The 22,899-nt window shown below is 42.1% G+C and overlaps 2 protein-coding genes across 2 annotated transcripts in view; one reads left to right on the forward strand and one right to left on the reverse strand.

The window, feature by feature from the left end:
- MAF (MAF bZIP transcription factor) overlaps nucleotides 1-9,931 on the forward strand; it is a 184,064-nt gene extending 174,133 nt beyond the window's left edge. The window contains exon 3 of the mRNA XM_079316335.1: nucleotides 9,825-9,931. The gene's annotated coding sequence lies outside the window, so the exon portion shown is untranslated. The remainder of the gene's footprint in view (nucleotides 1-9,824) is intronic.
- Nucleotides 9,932-10,315: 384 nt separating this feature from the next.
- The window catches only part of WWOX (WW domain containing oxidoreductase), a 467,831-nt gene continuing 455,247 nt past the window's right edge, over nucleotides 10,316-22,899 (reverse strand). The window contains exon 9 of the mRNA XM_079316330.1: nucleotides 10,316-11,135. Coding sequence (XP_079172456.1) covers nucleotides 10,947-11,135 — 189 coding nt within the window. The 3' untranslated portion in view covers nucleotides 10,316-10,946. The remainder of the gene's footprint in view (nucleotides 11,136-22,899) is intronic.

Raw genomic sequence — 22,899 nt, forward strand, 5'->3', positions numbered from 1 at the left:
AGGGACTGAAATAAAAATTAGGAAATTAAAAGCAATCAGATTATTCAGATGGAACTGTTGTATTTCATTCTAAGTGCAGTAAATATATGGATTACTAAGCCAATAAGAGCAGTGAGGCAAAGACTGGCTCGTGCTCTGGAAAAAAAATGATTTCTTATAATTTTTTTGTAATTTCTACTTGTTCATGGACATAAAACAAATATTTAGCTGACTGACTGACCAATTTGCCAGTAAAAGTTTGAAGTGCAGTTCAATTGATCATCATGGATGGGTTTTTTACTCACTTATTTATTTTAAAGACAAATTGCTGTAGTTATTTTCTCTGTTTGTTAAAGTCGGCCCGTTTCAAGTGCCCCATGTGCAATTTACACAGTGAAATAATAAGCTCCTAGAGGGACTTATATAATGTTCTAAGCCCTGCTGAGCTCTCCTGTGGCATCACTCATTCCAGAGGTGCAGCAGCTCTGGGATGAGCATGGCTGGTGCCCTCAAATGCCTCTTCAGGGCTTGAGTGTGAGCACCAGTCTGTGCAATGGCATTTTTAGCTCTGTTTTTGGGCACTTAAGCTCTTTTTGAACTTCAACAAATAGATCATCACCTTTGTTTCAACTTTTGGTTGGGTTTGCCAGCCTCAAACAGAGCAGGCAGAGATGAGAGTTCATGGAGGGTTTTTCCCAATATCTGGTCACCAGGTCAGGGGGGTGGTGGTGTAACCCACAGCTCTGTCCTTACCCCTTGCTCTGCTGACCTGGAGCAGGGGAAATGCTGCCTTAGGGATTCCTGCAGTGCCTCTGCCACTTGTGGGCACTGCCTGATGTGCTTTGGCTCTGGGTGAAGAGGGCTTTGCCCTGGAAGCTGCCTGCAGTGACCACAGAAAGGGATGACATACTCAGCTGAGGTGCTCTCTGAGATTACCCAACAGGGGAAAAGACAGGATTCAGCCTTTACTGGTGCAAATGAAGCTGGGAAATCCAGGATAAGTGTGAACCAGGCAGGGTGGTGTAAAGGTGCTGCAAAAGGGTTTTAAAAAAGCTGTCCTCTGGTTTATATGCCATGGAGTGATGATGCATTCATGGTGTGAAAACGCTGGTGAGGGGAAGCAGGCTGACCTTTGTGGGCACTGACATGTAGCAAAGTGGCTGCAGAGCAGCACAAACCAAAGCCACGAGTGCAGAGGCAATGGCAGAACACGTGGGGCTCTCTGCATTGCCTGTATTTACATAAAGAAATTTCACTTCAGTTAAAGCTTCCTTGGGAATACGTGGGAGGTGGGGAGAGCTCTTCAGCAGAGGATGCTGTCGCAGCCTTATATAAATACCTGTAGAATTGCTCAAATAGTTCATTAGTAGCTTATGAGTTTGTGTGCCTGCATTCCTCACTAGCTCTAATTGCAAGGATGTTGATTCCTACTGCATCAGAGTGAACAGATTCTCTGCTCTATTGCACCATTAAATGAGGTGTTACTGTGTTTGACTCGAGCTGAAGAGGATCCCTTCCCACTTAGTAAAGAGACCAGCTAGGGCTGACCTAGCTGGGGACAGATTTCCTTCCAAATCACACAGAAGTACTCCTGATATGAGATGTTAATTGTGGCAGGAATTAAGGATTAAACAGTCATGGCTTCAGGTTACTAGTGGGAGCTGAAATCAGGATTACAAAGGAAACTGGGCCATGCCCTCACAATGCTATTACCCCAGTTCTTGAATCTAAAAAACCTTAGAAACTCATCCTCAGTGACCAATAAAAACTAGTCTAAATTGTGCTTACTGAGGCCTGAGGAAAAGAGTCATAATGGTGCAGCCATAGTTTGGACACCTTTCAAGGCAGAATATAACATCAAGGGCAAAAGAGTGAAATTCAGCCCTGATTCATACTCTCTACAACCTTTATTAGGGCCAAAGCTTCAGCACTGGCCACAACTCCATCTCTTGCCTGGGATAGTCAGACCCCACACCAGAGCATCCACTCGCAGAGGAGTCCCTGAGGAGGCAGCAAACCCCTTGCAAGAGCATTTCTCTTTGTGCAGAGCCAAGTGAAGCCCCTGTGTGGGTCCAGCCTGCAGGACTCCATCACCTCCATGCCCTCAGCACCTCCTGAAGGGCTCAGAGTGAGGGACACGACCCAAATTCACATCACTGGGGCAGATCCTCACATGGGATAAATGCTGATGATGGCAACAAACCCTGTTCCTAACCCCCAAATACAAAGCCAGGGAGATAAATAGGGGGGGAAAAAAGAAATTCTGTGATTAAATTTATGACATAGTAGCACATACTTAATAACCAATTAAAGCCAAGATTTATTGGGAGCTAAATTACATTTGTATTATAAATAGAACTGGAATATACTGTTGCAGAATAAAAGCAAAACATTTTAGCATTTAATATTGTAAAATACAAAGCAATCTAATGGACCCTAAATGTTAATGGGTGAAAAGATTTACATTTTAATTGCATTTTCAAGTCATCTTATTTTACTGTGCTCTTTTTTCTATGTACATAGAAATCAACAGTGTGCTGCAACATTATACTTAGTAGCAGCAAGACTGACTTAAGGAAACCTATTATAATAGGGAAGATCAGTTTATTATGTATAAATCCTTGCAAACATTTTAATTGAAATGAGCAGTGGACTTTCACTGACCTTGGCTGCATGTGTGTGAGACCTTCATAGCAAATTAAGCTGGTGAAAAGTGTGTGTGAGAAGCCAAGAAGGGAGGGAGTGTTAACTAGACAATTTCTCTATACAAAGTCAACAAATAAACTATTAGATACAGCGGTTTGCTTTATGGCAGGGAAAAAAAAAAAAGAAAAAAAAGCCCAAAAAGTCCAATAATTCTAGCAAATGATGAAACTTGGAATTACATCTGATTGTATTATCAATTAATAATTTGTACTTATTTAAAAATATTACCAACTACCATCCAAATTTGGGACATCTGAGACTGGTATTTTAGGACTGCTTTCATAGCATATAGAAATGTTACAAACTTCCCAGAAACTGATTCCTGTGCTCATAAAATTTCTCTTCCAGTTTGTGTTACTGCTTCAAGATTCATCAGCTGAGTTACAGTTATGGCTGAATCTAACTCATATTACATTTGAAAAAATAAATGTGCACTAAAAGTAATTAAAGCATGTTGGTTCATGAATAATACACCATTTTACTACTATTTGCAGAGTATAATGAGACAAGCTACTAAATTGACAATGAATGCTCTATTATGTGATTGCCAACTGTTTTATAAGATATTGAACAGATTCATTTATTCTATCATCATGTGCATTATCAAGCTATTGCTTTTTAATAAATTAATTTCTCCCGTGTCTCCAGAGCCTTACTCTGAAATGTGGCTGAAGGCATAAATGGAATTAATTCTGCGGTCTGGGTCTGAGCGCGGTGCCGGTGCCGCTGGCAGAGCGGATTTCTGGGGGTGGCAAGCAATGGATTTAAATGGCCAGGCGACAGAAAGGGTGGCCCCTGCAGGGCAGGGCTCCGTGACAGCTCCTGTTCATCGGGCTCTCCTCGCCAGACATCGCCGCTCCCCTGCCCTTCACCCCCCGCCCTAAACTGACCCTTTAATTGCTCGCCAGCCCAACCTGGTGACACCAGCAAAGCAGCGCTTCATCCCTGGCGGGGTGATGGTGTCACTCGGGAGAGATGAGACTGCGGGGAGGATCTCCCGTCCCGCTGCGGGCTGGCAGGGAGGATTATCTGCCAGCCCAAATTCGGGCTGGGCTGGCAGGGAGGATTATCTGCCAGCCCAAATTCGGGCTGGGCTGGCAGGGAGGATTATCTGCCAGCCCAAATTCGGGCTGGGCTGGCAGGGAGGATTATCTGCCAGCCCAAATTCGGGCTGGGCTGGCAGGAGGATTATCTGCCAGCCCAAATTCGGGCTGGGCTGGCAGGGAGGATTATTTGCCAGCCCAAATTCGGGCTGGGCTAGCAGGGAGGATTATCTGCCAGCCCAAATTCGGGCTGGGCTGGCAGGGAGGATTATTTGCCAGCCCAAATTCGGGCTGGGCTAGCAGGGAGGATTATCTGCCAGCCCAAATTCGGGCTGGGCTGGCAGGGAGGATTATCTGCCAGCCCAAATTCGGGCTGGGCTGGCAGGAGGATTATCTGCCAGCCCAAATTCGGGCTGGGCTGGCAGGGAGGATTATCTGCCAGCCCAAATTCGGGCTGGGCTAGCAGGGAGGATTATCTGCCAGCCCTAATTCGGGCTGGGCTGGCAGGGAGGATTATCTGCCAGCCCTAATTCGGGCTGGGCTGGCAGGGAGGATTTTCTGCCAGCCCAAATTCGGCCGGGAGGGTCCGCACAGCGCTGGTGCTGCCGAGCTGCTCCGCTCCCCGGTAAACAACTTCTAATTGCGGCTCTTGACAGGACTCACCGTGTGTAACTAACCTTGCTGCAATGTTATTATTTCTGAAGGGAGCCTTTCTCCGTATTTTTAACAATAAGTCTGACAGGTGTCATATTAAAAAACAGGGCTTAATTCTAATGCAACTATTCCCACCCGCCTTTCCCTTTTTTTTTTTTTTTTTTTTTTTTTTTTTTTTGTGCCTCTGTAATGCATGAATTTCTCCTGCTCATAAAGATTAAAGGAACAGCTTTGCTGGAAGGAAAATACCGGTTTGTTTGTAGTCCAGGTACATTTGAGATGGTCTCAGTACCGGCTCCCTTTCTCCTCTCTTCTCCAGCCACGCCGGCTCAGTGCTGGGAGAAAAGAGAGGCAGAGAAGTAAAGCTTTTCCTGGGATGAGAGGTAATTCAGGATGCATTGAAGCGAATTTTCAGGCTCCCTTTGAGCTGTGACCCGCGGCCGCCGCCCGGGCACTGTGCAGCCTGTGATGCACGGCTGGCTGCTGTCCACCAGAGACCCAGCCCGGGCCAGCAGCAAACTCACAGGCTTACACTGGGTTTAAGTCAAAATGCTAAAAACGCTGGTGTTCAATCACTGCTACCTGCGAGCTCGGCAGACAGCTCCCAGCAGACGCCGTGCCTGTAAAATCCAATGCGCCGCGTAAAGGAAGGGTTTATGGAGGTGTGAGGGGTTCAGAGGACTTTTCTTTTCTCTGTCCCTACTGATTGTTTTTCTGTGGTGCTGTTTTCCAGGTGCTGGGATGGCTTCAGCCTCGTCCCATCCCAGCCAGCAGCAGCGCAGAGGGCTGCACTCAGGCGCTCCCCATTCCCATAACCTTCGCCCGTGTGTCCTGCCCTTCCTCAGGCTGCCTGCAGAAGGCAAAGTCCATTTTAAAGCCATCATTTCCATGCTGATGTGGTGATCAGCCAGAACCAGAGTGGCTCCCATGCACTTGCTTCTCTCTCTCCTTCTTTTGCACAAAGCTTACACGTTCCACACCCACCAGCATCACTCCTCAGTCTGGCTAAGCACATTACAGAGCTGCTCAAAACTGGTGCTGCTAAAGGCTAATGCCAGACCAAGGAAAAGGGTGCCTTCTTTGCCAGGAGGGATCATAGAAATCCAGTGTACAAAGCCCCCAATTTAGCTTGTGCTCATATCTGCAGGCACTGCACCAGACCTGTGTAAGGTTTCCACATGAACATGCACGGTGCAGATCAGTCTCAAAGTGTTGTGTAATTTTCAGGTTTTACAACTGTTCTTTTTGAAGAGTGAAGATAAGCAGTCCAAATAGTCTTACCAGGCATTTGGTGATCTGTTCTGTACCCCTTTAAGGTTTGTGATTTTCTGGGACTCAAAAAAAAATATTATTTCTTCCTCTTTTTTTTCTTTTTCCCCCCTGCATAAGCAACTGCCCAGCAAATTGATAAGAGCCCTTTTTAATTAGCTAGTGAAGTTGTATGGGTAATGTTCCATATAAAAGGTCTATAAAACACAGCAGAATTAATAAAATGACTGCTTCTCATTTAATTCAGGTCCTCCAAAGGGATCCATATGTCTTGCTTTGGTCTGTTTGTAGTACTTCTCTCCACCACCCAGCCACGAATTGATTAAAATCACATTCCTCACTTAAAACTGGAGCCCAGTTGGTAAGAGATACTGGATAGTAATTAAGGTCTGTGCACAGACACATGAACCCCCATTAAAAAAACAGTACCAAAAGGAATCATTGTGCATTGCTTGGATTATATGCAAACACAGCTCATGTTGACAGCTACCTCTGGATGACTCCATCACTACACACTTTATCTCCAGCTGTCCAAGTAATTTTCCCAGGATTTCGCCCCTCTTTTTCACTCCTCTCCACACAGATGGATTAGAGCAACAAACGGTTTACATGCTGCACATCATTAGCTATCCTCCCTCACTACCCAGCAGATAACAACTGGGCTCTATCATCAGGACATTCATAACACCTTGACACTTTTACAACTATGCTGTTCTCTGCCAGAGCAATCTTCTCTTTTAAAGCATGAAGCTAATTCACAAAACACCCCTTGGAAAGTACTCTGCAAATGCAACAGAGGTGGGGGAGAGAAGAAAAAGCACAGCCCAGAAAAGGCATCTAGTAAATAACACAGTTAGCAGTGTAGGGGAAAAAAAATTAAAAAACTCAAGAGAAAAGCAGCACATTCTTTTTCTCCAAGGTACCTCTCTATTTTCCCAATTCCTCTCTCCCACAGTATAAGCACCAACAAAAAGCCACCCATCAGTCTGCTGTGTTTCAGTGCTTCCATCACTGTGTCACCCAGGCAGATCCCAAACCTGGCATCAGCCTGTGCCCATCCCTGTGGCCCTGGTGATGCTTCAGCTGCTTCCCTGGTTTCACCAAGGACTCTCCTTGCAAAGGGACCAGTGGAAGGCTTCAGTCAGTCATGCATTTACTACTGGGTGTTACTATTGGCTGTTCCAGCTTTCCTAAACTGCCTCCAGTCCCAGGGAATCTCGACTCTAAGATTTGTTAATAAAACAACATTTTCCTTCCGTAGGCTGGGACCCTGCTTCAGAGCCCACTCGTGCTCAGACATTCTCTTATATTTGAATAAAATACAAAGCCACTGTGTGGAAGGAAATACACTTTAGCAGCATTTTCCAAGCCTCTCAGCATGCCCCCTGCCGCCCCAACCATACATTTTAATGTATAGTACACGCTTGTTTAAAAAAGAAATACATAAGGAGAAAGAGTAATTACCATAGCTTAAATTCAGCCTAGTAAGAAGAGCTTGCACAGTCTGAGCAGCTGTTCCACTGCCATTCAGATTATGAAAATATAATCCTAGAGAACCTTGTCAAGATAAATACAGAGCATGAAATGTATAGGCAATTTTTCCCCAGCCACATATAATGATCAATTCTAAAGCCACAAGTGATACCAAAGGACAAAATAAGATCTGTCTAGACTTTCTCACTTACAAGATATTGATCATTCCAATGGTAAACTGGTTAGTATAAGTGTGTTTGGCTTGAAAGGTCATGAGCTTAACACCTGACAAGGAGTTATTCAACCTTGGTATAAGTCAAATTATTGCAGTGTTGCTGGAAAGACTTCTCTAATAAAAAGCCCTACCTGGTCTGAGAATATCTGGGATCTGTCTCCCAGATGTCAAAAGAAAAATCAGGAAGGAAAAATAAAAGAAGTCAAGATTTGGCATGGGTTTCTGCTGGTTCACCTCTACCTGCTTTGGCAAGCAGAGGTCCCAGCAGTCAGTGACTGGGCAGAGCAATGAGCAGCAGTGGAAGCTGACACTGACTGAAAAGGCACCTCCATTCCCCTAAAACCTCCAGCAAGGGACTTTGCTCACTCACCTACAGAGCCTTGAAGATACAGGGCACCAATACAGGGTCAAAAAAATCACGATTAAAATGGGAAATGTTGACTTTGGAAGGAAAGCAGGGGGGAAAGGCTTGGACAACGCCCTGCAGGGTGTGGGTGGGAAATGCTCCACGGCATTGCCTGCCAGCACCTCCCTTCCCAAAAACCCTGTGGGACTGAGCCCTGCATCAGACACAGCTCCTCCTTTTTCATGGGGATAACTAGCAAGTGCTTATTAGGACTATTAGGAGCTTGATGTGAATTTGCTGGATCTTTTCCAAGAACTATAAATACCCGATCTATTTTGCTTTATTCAGTTCTTTTTGTTTTGCTGATATGATACTAGTTAAGGTTAATGGGGTTTGCTTTAATATTAGACACAGGATCACTTAACTACCTTTAATGAACACTGGAGTCAATGCATTGTGGAGTAATTCACACAGACATTGCCTCAGGTAAATCAACCGGAAAAATGTAAGCCAGTCAAATAAATAAATCTGACTGGCTGTAAATGTGCCAAATTTTACACCAAAATATATTTGAAAGCCAATGACTTAGGCACATCTAGGATATTAAAATGGAGGGTTTGGAGTCTGTTTCTTTTCAATTGCTTTTCCTTTTTTAATGTTCCCTGCACATCCCTCCTGTGCTGAAACCAAATGGAGATTGCAAGAAAAATTATTTTCACAAGTGTTTCTAATAGAAGCGAGGACTCTATAGCTTGGTGTCTTGTTTTTTTATTTGGAAAAAGCTTTTTTTTTATACTGGCTATCTCAACACATGAGAGTGAGAGACAAAGAGGGGAACAGAGAGTGTAAGAAGGAAAATGGAGAGAGAAAATAATGAAGGAGAGGGGAAAAAAAAAGAATGATAAAGTGAAACAAAAAGTAAGGAAGACAGAAACAGGGAGCGAGTAATGTTATCTGCATTGGAGAAAATTATGACAGTGAAATTCTAGACAGGACAATACACTGGTGTCAATAAATAATAAACAGAAATAAGAACCAGAGGAACCCAATCAACTCAGTGAAGTTAGGGGATAGCTTACCTGATACTAGAGCAAAACTAAAACTATGCTAACATTAAAAGTGGTCTTACCTTGTAACAGAGAGTGGGGTACAGAGGAAAAGCACACAGACATCCTTTGAAGGAAGGCAGGCACTATCCCTGAGAACTGAATTATCATAGAAGCGAGCAATATTTCAGCAATAAGGAATGACAGGGGGTTCATTATAGGTTATTAATGTTTGCCTAAATGGAGGCAATGCCTTCAGGGGAGAGCAGAGCTCCCAGCTTCACTTAATTAGTGCCTCTTCTGAACCCAGCAATGCCAAGCTCCAGTGCAAAGCTCTGGTCACACACTGCCTGTGTGGAACCAGAGAAACTCTGCCTGGCTGGGAAAGGGAGAAATAATGTGTGTGTGAGGGCTGGTGCACAGGTGACAGGAGTTAATCACTTTTTCTCCCCAGTTAAACTCTAGGCAATACAAGGAATTTGGCTGTAACCATCACCTCAACTTGCCAAGCCTTCAACCCAGGCCATGAATTTTCAGACACTGCACTACACCAGCATCTGGTCTGTGTAGCAGACTGGAGAAAACTTCTAAGAGACAAGAAAGACCTTTTTTTTAACTCTCCAAAAGGCTGAAAAGAGGTGTTGTATTTTCTGGAATAGCCCCTTTTATTTCTTTACTCCACCAGGTGTTTCAATGCAGGATGTGCTGCCCTTGGGGAAGGGGCTGCAGAGAGTCAGGGAAGATGAGTGGGCAGGATTTGTTGTCTCCTGAAGCTGTTGCTACAGAGGTGGCACAGCAGGGATAAAAAAAGGCCACATATTCTTTACAGCTGCTTTAGGAAAGACTGTGGCATCAGGTAAGGAAGCAGACAAGGAAGGAGCAGCTGAGGCTGCAGTTGGGTAGAAGCCTTGACTTTAGCTCCTGTTTAACAACTAATCCAATGTACTATGATTGCAGACAAGAAAAATCATGGGAGGCAGACTGCTAACAATAAAGCAGAAATAATAAGGGGATCAAATAAACTTCTATTAACAATGTGTCCTTCTATTTATTTGTTTATATTCTGTCTACAGAAAATATGATGCTGGACTGAGGATGGCTTAGAACAACCTTCTGGCATGAAGACAGCTACAAAGCACAAAATACAAAAAATGAACTCAGAAAGAAACAAGAAAAAAACGGCGTTTTCTTGGCATCAACAAGAAGCTCTTTATTTTTCCTCAAGTTTTCTTTTCTAAAAAAATGGAACTAAGACATTTGCAGAAATGAGACAAACTTTCTCTTCAGGTGACAATATTCAAGCAAGCATGTTGTTTTATTGAATTTAAATGGAAAGAAAAGACAGATTTGGAATGGGATACAGTATCAGGAGACGTAAGAAACTGTGAACTTTCAAGGAAAAAAAAAAACTCCTTAAAAGTGTGAACCGAGAAATGGATGGAAATACCATTTAAACCCCTGATTACACTCTGTGTGTTCTTAAGGAGACATCATCATCTTTGCTAACTCGACAGTACTTAGGGAATGGTTTACAACATATCTTTTATTGTAATCTTTTAAGAAAAAAAAAAACCTACAGAAATATTTAATTAGCTGTGACTTTACCATTACTGTTCAGATGTCTTCCTGCACCTTCTTTTTCTAGACAGCGCAGATGTATTTGCAGCCAATAGCCAAGGGCAGAAAATATTTCTTTCCTCAATAATCTTTTGATTTGCCACACCCAATAAAATCCTTGTAGGGAAAAAGAATCAACACAACTACCATCTCCCAATCAATACCTAAAGCCTCACAGACAGTAATTATCAAAATAAGGAGGAAATCCCATATTGAGCTACATACCTACCCATTAATCAAAACAACAGAAATTATTTGCAGAATTGCTTTTTTAAAATAAGACAAAAGATGCCTCCTTGGGTTACACTTTGAACAGGCTGTAATCAAATGAAAGAGAACCGAGACTAACTAAGCCCCAGGAAGCCGCATTGTCCCTTTAACCCACAGTATTCCCCACCTCCCATTAGTACTTAACATTTTTCACTATGTTGTGACTGCTATTATTTCATTTAACACTGGTTAATCTGTATCTGAGGTACATGGAAACCCTCTAGATGATAAGATTGGACAGGTTCCAGCGTTGGCAGTTTCCGAGCGCGCGCACACCCGTGTGTTTTGATCCTTCCAGGAGCTCCCTGCTATTTGGCCTGGCTGCCAACTCGTTCTTGGATCAGCCTGTGGCTCAGCTCCCAGAGGGCTGTGGCTGTGGCTTCTCCCTGTGCCTGCTGCGAGGGCAGGCAGCGGCAGCAGTTGTTGAAGTACATCCCCCCCAGCCCCTCCAGCTCCGCCGCCGTGCCGCAGTACACCGTCGTGGCAGCTCCTTGTTGCTGCAAGTAAAAAAAAAAAAAAAAAATTAAACTCAGAGAGGGAAAATAAGCAAAATTATGTAAATACTCAGAGAGGTATTTTATCTTTTATTGTAGTTTCTGTTGTAGTTTTTTGCAGTGCTTTGAAGCTGCGCCTGGTGTTGGTGAAAGCAGCAGGGTCACCTGCCCTGCTGAAGGCACTTGGACACTTATTTGCAAACCATTTCAATGAGCACCTTTTTCTTTTTCTTCCCTCTAAGAGCAAAAGAAAAGAAAAAGAGAATCCTAATCACAGCTGCAAGCTGGGGTGTTTTACCCCTTTTTGGTAAATGCCTGGATTGGTGACAGGGCTGCCCAGGTGGTGTTTGACACCAGAACAGCTGAGCCAGGTTTAAAAGCAGCACCTCAAAATGTCCCTTTGCATCACAGAAATCCTTGACCATATACCCAGGCACTCCGACCTGCAACACAGCCTGATAGATGGATTTGGTTTGTTTGGGTTTTTTAAACCTCTTGTGCAAAATTAACCTGGGCACTCCAATTAAGACCTATCATGTAAAGTGCAGTCGGGATCGGTGCCAAACCTGCCCATGGATCTTGGATCAGGTCTCCCCATGGCAGTTGTCACTGCTGCCATGTGAGAGCATTTGTCTGCTGCAGGCAGAGACAGGGCTGGTGCTGCAGAGACATGAGGCTTTCCAGTGGAATTTTGTTCTGTAAAAACCATTTCTCATAATGCCTGATAATGCTTTAAGAAATTGAGTGGATCCATTAGAGGTTTTTGTGGATCAGAAGGGATTTTAAATTTTTTCTTGATATCTCTGTTTTTCCTTTCCTTTTTTTTTTTTTTAATTTTAAATGTTTTAATTTTTTTTTTTAATTTAAATACCAAGTGAACTTATATTTGAACAGGAAGAGTGGGTTTCTCTGAATTGTCCCAACAGAAACCTGCAGATGGAGGCCACATGGTTGGGGCAAGCACCCTGGCATGGGCAATGGACTATTCCCTGGCACAGACTAAAAGCACAGTGCCAGCACAGCTGGGGAGAGGGCAAGAAGCTGTTTTGCTTTGTAAACTATAATTAAAAATAATAGGTGAGAGCGCATTAGCAAAACACAACACTAATTTAAAACCGATAGAGTTTATCTGGCATCTTATGATTATTTATGTACATCTTAGTCCTTTCTGTGGTAACTAATTATGAGCTGATAGGAATCAGAATAAAGAGGCTGCCAAGTGCAATTGAAAAAGTAAATGAAGAGAAATTAGTTGTTGCCACATTAAGATAATTTAATGGGAAAAGAGAATAGGCTTCAATCTCTTGTGATTTTCCTCCACTCCTTTTTTTTTTGGCCTTTCATTGTCACAGCCAAGGAAACTCAGGGTGCTGCTATAGGGTCAACCTGCAGAAGACCTCTACTTTGCATTCTCATTCTTCAAGGACAGGAAGCAGTTTTAAAAGCCCCAGTTCTCCTTATTTGAGGCATCTCAACTTTGTAGCAGCAAAGAAGTGCATATTTGTTTGCAAGACATGCATTTTCCTCAGCAGATGGGATTAAACTGATAATGATGACTCCACAGCTTAGAAATGATCTCCCATCACAAGGTAAACCAAAACTGTCTGTATTAAGAATTTTGAAAGGCATTATATTTATCAACAGACCAAAATATTTTTAAAGTTAGTATAATACATAGTAATCCTCTTATTAAACTAGTATCTTTTTTTTAAAAAAAAGAAAAAGTATCTTAAAGGTGGTAGCGGAAATGGAAGAGAGTTCTACTAAAAGTAATATTAATAGAGAACAATAAAATTTCTATGCTCATTTCAACTCTAAAGCTCCACAGTACAGGTATGATCACTGTATTCAGCTGTTTAGAATGTCTCAAAGCCCCTAAAGAGTATTATTAGTTTTTTGCAAGCAATTCAACTGGACTTTCATTAGAAAGGTAAAATTAAACTGAATTGCTCAATGCAGAGTGAGAGCCCTCAAGCTATTGCTGAAAAGCTTCCATCCAGCCAAGCTAAACTCAAGCTATCTCTAAAAGAATTCAGCTAATTCATAAAATGGAAGTTTATCAGAGCCAGCTCAAAATCCAACCCAAACAATAATTTATCTCTTCAAACGAGTCGAATTTGACGATGTTTAAACAAAATTCTCGGCAGGCAGAAAAACGTCCCAGAGCCCAACAGCAGTGCTTTATACCTTGAGCATTGACACAAGCTAGACTCAGAAGAAAATAGTTTTCCCTGTGTGAGCATAGGATATTTACTTTAAGTGATAAAAGATTGTGTGGCTGGGAGCCCAAAGCACTTTATCTTGCGATGCCTCCAGTGTTTTGCTGAGAACTGGATGTAAGCAACGTGCCATTTGCTTTTTGGCTGTGTGTATCCTTACTTCTTTCTAAATGCTTCAATCATGTTGGCTGTTTTGGAAGAAGAAAATTCAATGGTTCTATCATTGAAAGAAAAGTACCTTTCTTATTACTTAAGAGAAATGCAGTTGTATTTATCCCTTTGTTGACAGAGGGTAAAGCTTTAGTGTCTCACAATTATGGACAGACATGAACTAGGGCATCAAGCCTAGGAGAATGCTTCAGACAGCAAAACTATGTAACAGAAGGTAAATCCCAGATTCTCAGAGCCATTTAAGCACCTAATATCCTTTGTGAGCTGGTTGCATTCAGACACTTGAGGATGTGCCTAAGTGGCTTGTCCGAGGAAAGAGAGGAGTGAGCAACAGAGTCACAGGAATCAAATCCCATTTTGGGCTGGGAAGGGTCTCCAGCCCAACCTGCTGCCCAAAGTGGATGCCTAGAAGCCTCATATATGCCATGCTGAATGGGGAGGTCGCCAAGGCTTAAATCCCTCCTTTACATCTATGATCCCACAAACCTCTGTGAACAGTCAGAGCTGCAGATAAGTGCAAACTGCCTGCACTGCTAGCCAGAAACTGCTCTGTTTCTCAGCATTGTGAACACAGTCCTTTGAATGACATCTTTATATGCTGGGCCTTATGACAGTTTAGTAACAAGTTTTAATTTTTTGCTCATCAGCTTTCCTGTTCACATATCATCAGCATACAACAGCAGAGGATGTTAGGGAATCTAATTAGTAAACAATTCCATACTGCTGATACAAGATGAAACATTCTTAAACCAATAAAAAGAGCACTTTAATCACTGTTGAATGACTTTCAATGCCAAGCGGTTTGTGCCATGTCAGAACATAATTTGAAGAAGATTAGAGTACTATATAAAAGAATTAATGTTAACAACTTCGTTAAAAAATGTCTTAAACAATGAGCTTGTCAGTTGTCACAGACTCTCCCTGATCCATTGTGATTAAGGCCCCCCCTCCCAACAATTTCAGCTGATAAACAATGCTAAAAGCGTCAGGCAACCTAAACATTTTTTTCCATAGGTCCATCAGTTGTACAGGGTGCTAATCACCAGCGCTGGGGTCAGCCTTCTTTAACCTGCAACAAAGGCAGCGGGTTGCAATAATGAATACACAGGATAAAGAATTTGTGAGAAGCCCAACTGAATCTTTAATCATGCCTCAATGCCATTTCCGATCCAGTCAAACATTTGAAAGCTGCTGGGCAAGCACCACGCTATCAATCTTTCCAGTGCACGTAAAATTACCCGGGAATCTTGTTTTGGATTAAGTTGAAGAGTGTCTTAGTAATAAGGGTTCATCATTCTCTTCCGCAAATCATTTGTCAGTTTTGTAATACAATCTTCCTCTGCAGCAGGGTGGGATTTATACAGCAGTTGCTGTTTATTTATAGTTGAGGCTCAAGGATCTAAATTATCCATCCTTCTAAAATCCTTTGTTGAGTTGAAAATACTAAGTAGCTACTAGTTATAGGCATTTATTTCATAACTGGTAGCTGATAGCACTGAATGCAAATTAATATTGAATATCTTAACAGTTAAAGAAAAGGGGTTCTTGAGATACAGTACATGGTAAAACCCTCATTAATATATGTAATGTATCCGTTAGCATTCTGAGATACCATTTATGTTCCTGATAAGAAAACATATTACACAGTTAATATTTAGTTTTTAGATTTGTCTACCTTCAAATGCATGTTTATTTTCTAAAATTAGACTTTTGTTCTGAAGCAAGTTTACATTCCAAGCATATAAATAATAGAAACAAAGCCATAACTTATCTGTATATTTATCAACTATGAATGAATAGGATCCACTCTAAACTCTGTTAAGAGCACACAGCACTCAACATTGTCTGCCAGGGAGATGGGATCAGCTTATTTGAAAAGGAGGGGTTTATTTTCTTATGAAAAATTAAGGATAAAGGCCAGTTATCTTGGTAGCCTGAGGTTAAGTTCAGCACAGAGCATTTTAAAAGATGGCCAGTGGGGAGAGGTGAATTCAAAATGACATGAGAGGAGAGTATTTGTGACAAGGGCCAGATTCAAAGCAAGCAGCTCAAGTGAAATAAAAAGGCAAGTCCTTAAAACTCTTCAGGGCTGTTCCTGTTATTCATATCAGGACTATTAGACAAAGCCAACACATCCCCAACAGTAAAATATCAGACCCACACAAAGGCACTGTGAGCATGCCATTTACAGCCAAATAACTCATTACACAGCAGTGTGAGGTAGAATCACAGAGGTTGGGGAAGATCACCGAGTCCAACCACTGACCTGAGCTAGCAACCAAGGTAGCATGAACATATTCCAGACACGAAACCCATGGGGTGTCCCATAGCTCCTCTGTGCCTCTGATAAGCACCATGAGAGTTCATTCTGTTAGAGGGAAAAACTCCTCACCAGCTGGCTTCAGCAGTGGCTATTTTCCTGATTTGATACAAAATATAAAATCTCCTTGGAATAACAAACAAAATTATACAGAACCTGTTTCCACTAGGGTTGGTTCCATGTTATCCAAACCAAGCCCTACAGTGACAGCAGCAGTGTGACATTCCTCACCTGGTGAGGAATCAGCAGAGGTTTTCTGCATTCCCAGAGGCTGCACAGACTGCAGCAGTGGCTGAGGATCTGCTCCACTGCTCTGTGACCCTGGTGCTGATGCTCAGGGTGGGCTCAGTGGGGTTTGTGCTGCCTGGGGGCAGCTGGCAGAAAACTGCCTTCAGAATGGATTTGTCTCTTTCTGGTATTGCCACAACCCCCAAGCTGGGATTGTGGTGCAGAGCTTTCTCAAACTACATTTATTCCTTTTTCCTATCAAGCCCAAGTCCTTGTGAGCAATATGGAGCACAATGACCTCTTCCAAAAAACACTATAACATCTCATGTCCTCATTCAACCTCCAGGATTCCTTAGTATCTGAAGCATTTTTAGGAGCAATCTTAAGAGCTGTTTGGTGATATCACCCATGTCTGAGGCCAGCTGTAGCTGAGGGAGCCACTTCTCAATGTCAGGCATTACTCTGCTCCTTTTCCTACTGGGATAACTCAGAGCTGTGAGGAACAATCACTTTTCCAACAATGCAGTGAACAAGTTTTAGTCCTGCCTGTAGATGACAGAAGAACTGCCCAGTTCCTGCTGCAGTCCTCTTACTCAGAGAATCCCAGATGCACAGTTATCTTATAAATAATGTTCAGAATACATATGTATTAATGTCCTGCAAGAAAACAGGATTTCCTTGATTGCTTTTTCAGCAAGGAAATATGAAATTGAGACCTGTCTTTGCTATTTTGGGAGAGTGTGAAACTGAAATCGTATCTGCAGCTAAAAAAAATAAAACTTTGAAGCTGCCAAATATGATCTAAACTCCAAATTGGGCTCAGTTGACTTCAGGTCCTATTTCCACCCAAGTGCCAGCAGGAAAACGTGACCTGAACTGACACTGTATTTACAGTCTTTTCAAAGCTGTCACTGTCACCACATCTGAACCAGAGGTTCTTAACCACCTCCCCTTCCCCCATCACCACAATTAAACCAGCAAAGCATCTCTTAGAAGATAATACAACGGATAAACCAAAATCTATAAGGTCTGCTTTTTTCCCTCTGATGTATTCCTTTCTCAACTAATTCCCAACTACAAAGAGTCAAAACTCCATCAGCCTCTCTACTTGCAAAGCATAGTTGGTTTCAAGCTGTAACTTTTCTTAGTGTCATTAAGACCCTTACACATTTACAGTATTCTTTACATACATTATAGGAGATAAGTGTGCTATGCTCTTTGAGTAAGGAAACTGCAGTATTTCATGAAAGAGGATTTGTTTTCAACTGCTGAGGCATTAAGACCTAGTGATTATTTCAACTATTCAGTATATGCAGCTATATTTAACTTACAGTCTGGGTTTTAACTTTGCAAAAGAAATCATGTCCATTGTAATAAATGTATTTTGATAATGCACCATGTTGTTTGTGTTATGCAGCCCCTCGTATGTTCTCAATTACAGCAATGGTAGCACTTGAAAACTTCCAACCTCCAACATCTGGTATCAAGCAGATTTTCTGCAATCATTTCACAGGAGTAAAAAAAAAAAAAAAAATACAATACAGGACATCAAGTCAGAAGAACTGGCTTGTCTTCCTCTTTTTGACTTTTCCTTCCCTAGTGAGCTTGGACAAGCCACCTCAACTCCATGTACCTCACTTTTCCCAGCTATAAAATGGGGAGAGTACACTTATTTACCCACCTCACAGGGGTGTTGTGAGGAGTCATTCAGATTTATGGAGTGCTTTCACACTTAATTTGGAAAAGCACTGTGTAAGTATAAAGTGTTATATTGCAAACCATTGTTAAAATGTGTAGAAGATGCAAAACCAGGTTGGCAAAGTAGCTGACAAAAATGTAATTATCTTTTTAAAATCATGCCTATTTTTGTCTATTGTATAAACTTAATTCTTTAACCTATGTAGCTGTCTGCTACTCCAGGTCTTGTTCCAGAGTCTTCCCTCTCTCATCCAGTTCTTTTGCCCACTCACAGAGAACTTAAAATTCTTACTAGCCAAACCAGCAGTGAGTTATTAAAAAATGGATGCTTTAGAGGGAAACAATCCCTGAAAGGGTGATCCATGCACTATCTCTCCCACCCTTTGCATATATAGGCAGAGCCACCATGGCATTCCAGGGGTGGGATTCAGTTGCCTAACATGGATCTTGAGACATCTGAGCTGCCTCAAGATATCCCACGTGCTCCACAGCTGTCTTCCAGAAGGGCACATATTTCCCATAGGTCTGGTATTGTATCTGCCAGCCCCTCACAGATATCTCAGCTAAAACCACACAATAGTTACAACAACACCAGACTGTGCAGCTGAAATGCTTTTTGCCACAGCACCTGGAAGGGAGCTGGTTCCCACAGGGCAGCACCATAATTCTTTCTTTTCCAGAATCTTATTAAAGTCCACAATCTGCTTCTGAAAAATGTTTCAAGGCTGACAGAGAGCCACATTAAGCTCTAAAATCTATAATGAAGCCTGTGGCTTTTCCTTGCTCCACCAGCATTTCAGGGCAGGAGCAGCAGCACTCCTCACAGGCCTCTTTATCAACACCACATTTCCAGGCACATCAGTGCTGCAATTCCTTCTCCTGCCCACTGAACCCCCGTTCACACCTGATTTACACTTTTAAGACATCATTGCTCCACTGAAATGGCAGTTTTGAACACTGCATGCAAATGTCTATGATCTTTTCTTCTCACGGGCTGGTGTGGAGCAGTGGAGGGATGCAGCATTCTTCTGCTAATTTCTAGATTTGGGAAAAATCCCTGAGGAAAATTATCAATTTTCAATTGGGAGAGTAACAGGGTAAGGGTGAGATCAGGTTGAAGAAATGAGGCTGCAGTGCATTGCTTGCCCCCTGCCCTATGTCCAGCACTGGCCAGAGATGTCAGGGACAGTCCCTGGGCATCCCAGCCCTGCTGGGGCTGCTCACACCTGAACATCAGCTCACCTTCTGCGAGGCACATTTGTACAAACACCATCACAAATACAAATGCTGTCACCACTTGCTGGCCACAGTCAAACTGGAAATCCTGTGGAGGACTGGAAATTCTCCTGAGACACATAACCTGCCAGCAAAAGGTGGATTCTTCTGGGCAAGGGCAATTTAAAGAGTTGAGCAAACAGGTTGTTGACACTAAACATGTCCTGCCAAAAAACAGAGATTAGATACACTGCTGCAACTAAATCATCAGAACGGGTCTGGCTGGTGTTTGGGCATACACAGATGAGAGTTCATTGAAATCACTTCTGTTATTAACTTGTGCTGAATTGAAATGTTTTATGGTTTTTCTGTACTTTAATTATATATATATGTACTTTATATAAATGTATGTATACATACAGTACTGTATATGCTGTATATATTTATATAGCTTTTTAATACTATTACTAGTCCAAATTTAGACCTTTTCATATGCATCATTGCAAAGAATATCATCACAATGCTGGCATTTGGCTTCTTCCTTCATTGCACAGATAACTTTTTTGGACTGAATTTTATTTCAGACACGAGTGAAAAAGAAAAAAGCTACACAACACGCTGCTTTTTAAGAAAGTGACCTTTTGGGACAGATACTTACTGAGCTGTTTGTTTAGGTTTTAAAGACTGCTTTTCATCTGTTGATACACATATGCACACACAGACACACAGTCCAATAACACAATGCATTGAAAAACCACAGGGTGTTATGATGGGGAAGTATCATGGTAAGAAAGTAACTACCAACTCTGTCTTCCAGAAACTAATTAAGGGAATGTATTTTGCAATAATACAGATCTAGCAAACAGGCCTCTAAAGTCTAGGCTTAGAGCTGTAAGCCAGGCACTCGTGTATTATGTATGTGTGATTTTCATAGATAGCCTGCTGTAAAGTGTGCCCTGTTAGTGCATCTTTCAGGCTCAAAGACACTGGTCTTGTTAATATTTCATTTAGTACATACTGTAGAGTCTCATTTATATTACTTCTATAATTAATGGTGATAGCTTAGGCACTGCCTTTACAAGGAGAGATCCCTGTATGTTGGTCGATGGGTAATGAGAAACAATAGATATTTCATTCACCAGCAGCTTGTTGCTAGTTAGTAGGAAATTATCGTGTGTACTGTTGCTTTAATTGCCAGGGTAAATAATGCCGCCGCTGTGTTAGTGAACATTTTAAAGCACTTGATGCAAATAGACTAGAAACAAAACACAAAAAAAATTTACCTTTATTATGCTATACCTTAGCACAGGGAGTTTAAAAGGTACGTCTTAAAACATTTGCGTTCTATCATGCAAATATATCTTAATATGCATGTGCTGACTATTCAACTGCTGTATTTTAGGAAATACAATTATGCTGCCTTTCTCTTCTCCTATGTAGACTGTAAATAACTGTAGATCTTTCTCTTGTTTTCCCATGTAAATATATGTAAATATTAACAAGCTATGCATGCTGATATTCTAGGCAATTTCAGGTACTTTTATAATCTGAAGGCATGTACTTGAACTGGTTTGTTAAAAAAAAAAAATGAACTCTCTCAAATCCTTTAAAGCTCATTAGAAATTAAAGATTTCTTACTAGACTGGTTCCTTCACTCTCAGTTGTTTTTTTCTTTATTTTTCCCTCTGCTTTGCCAGAGCTGTCTCCCAAGACCTGCCACCAAGGTTGCACATTCCAAGGCTGTTTTCTCCAAAGTGTAGGGTCCCATCTCAGGACACGATTCACTCCCTGCCCCAGGACGGGCACCATTTAGATTCAACACCATCCCCAGCTGTAAATCTCAGCAGAGACTCAGAGAGGGGCTGTCTGTCCCCTTCTCTCTGACCTCTCCATCTCCCCAGTGATCACAGAGTCACAGAACCAGAGGATGGTTTGTTCTGGAAGGCACCTTAAAGATCCTCTAGCTCCAACACCCTGCCATGGGCAGGGACACCTTCCACTGGGTCAGATTTGCTGTTTCCCATCCCATTTTCCCAGTCCATAATCTGCCAAGCTTGGATTTAACACCCCAAGTGCCAGGGCTGTGTTTGAGGGCAGATGCAGCCCCAGCCAGGAGCAGTCCCCTGGCTCTGGTTGTGCTGCAGTCCTGCTGCTCACTCAGACGTGCTGCTCTGTTTCAACACGCTCTTTATGTTTCTTTTCCAGCATGCTTATGACTTTGACAGACTGTGAAAATAATTTGATAAATAGCTTGATAAATTTCTCCATCTCCTCCCTTCCGTGCTGCAACACTGTTTGTGGAAGCCTTTCAAGTGAAGGAGTGTGAACAAAAAAGAAATTACCTAAAGCTTCTAAATCAAGTCACCTCCTGCATACAGATTTGGAGACAAGGTTTCAATTTAGCTCTCTTCTTCTTTCCTTATATTTTGTTCATGCAGTAAATGAAGATTACTCTGAGGGAAAAGGTAAGAAGTAAAAAAAGATGCATTTATCCCCCAGTACAGTAGAGGGGAGAAAAAAATTCCCCTCACCATTATCTATGAAAACTAAATGCTATGACAATTTTTTAATTGAAAGAAAACAGCTTTCATGTCTGAAGATGTTTTTTCCCAGACTAGGCATATGAGAATAAACACATTAATTGACAGGATCCTCATGACTTTTTAAGTTCCTCAAACTTAGCTTGGCGTCTGGGGAAGATCTCTTTCCAGTCCTTGAAGACTCTTTTAAGATGAATGTTTAAAAAGCTGAGCTGACACGGGCATTACGTTCAAGTGCAAGCTGTACTATTCTTTAGTAGAGGGCGTAGAAATGGTTCATAGAATTATTATCTTTCTACAGACAAAACCCATTACCTTCACACTAGGAGGGAAAAGCTAGTTTTTAACTTATATAAAACGGAATCAATTATCAATATCTTTGCATGGTTTCCCAGCTCTGCTGGAGAGCAGTCACAGAGCTAAACACACAGAGCCATTTGGCAAAAGGGCTCCTGCCTGTGCTGGGCTTCTTGTTACACCTTTCATTTAATAAAATCACATCTGCAGAAGCAAAAATAAGTAGTAACGATTTGTATGCAGGGCTTCCACCCTGAATGTCACAGGGGGAGATGGGAATCACATTTGCAGACCGATCACTGGGCTGCTGTTACTTTTGACTTCTTCCCAGTAAAAAGTGAACAAGCAAATAAAAAGCAGCCAGCGATGCAGACTCAGACACAGTGCTGAACAGCAGTGCAGGTCAGAGCATCCATAAAGCCTGTTGTCTTTGGTGTGGAAAAAAGTGCTCCTTCAGCAACCTCCACCATATAATCTGCACCATCCTGCCTCCGAATAATCCTTTTTCTGGCTTTAACAGGGACTCTCACGGATGCTCGTGCTTCCAGCGAGAAAAGGAAAGCTGGAAGGTAAGTGGTGACTTTTCATGGTGAAGTCCACACATGCCCATTGTTTTAAACTGCAACAAATAGGAATCTTATGTCTTCCAGAAAACAATGTCTAACCTGGTTCAACTCTGTGCTCCATGGGCAGAGAGATGGATAAGGGCATTAGCATCCTTTAAAAGCTGTGTGCCCAGCTATTTCAGTAGCACAGGCAAACTCCGGTGCACACAGAGGTGCAGCATCTGCAAGGTATATAAAACATAATATTCTAGAAGCTGGCAGTGCTGTTGGGGAAGGAAATGTTCATTATTAGACTCTCTTATCTGTTTATCCCATTCATGAGATCTGCTTCTACAAAGCGCATAATGATAAATGGCACATTTGCAAATTATCTTCTGAGTGCTGATGAGAAATCAGCAACCTGCGAGTTACCGTGACTTTGAGTGAGTACACTCCACTGCGAGCCTCGTTTGCTGAGATGCCTGCCAAATGAGTGCATTAGTATATTAGGACTCTAATAAATTGACTAACAAG

Source organism: Erithacus rubecula (genome assembly GCF_903797595.1).
Source record: "Erithacus rubecula genome assembly, chromosome: 12".
NCBI lineage: Eukaryota > Metazoa > Chordata > Aves > Passeriformes > Muscicapidae > Erithacus > Erithacus rubecula.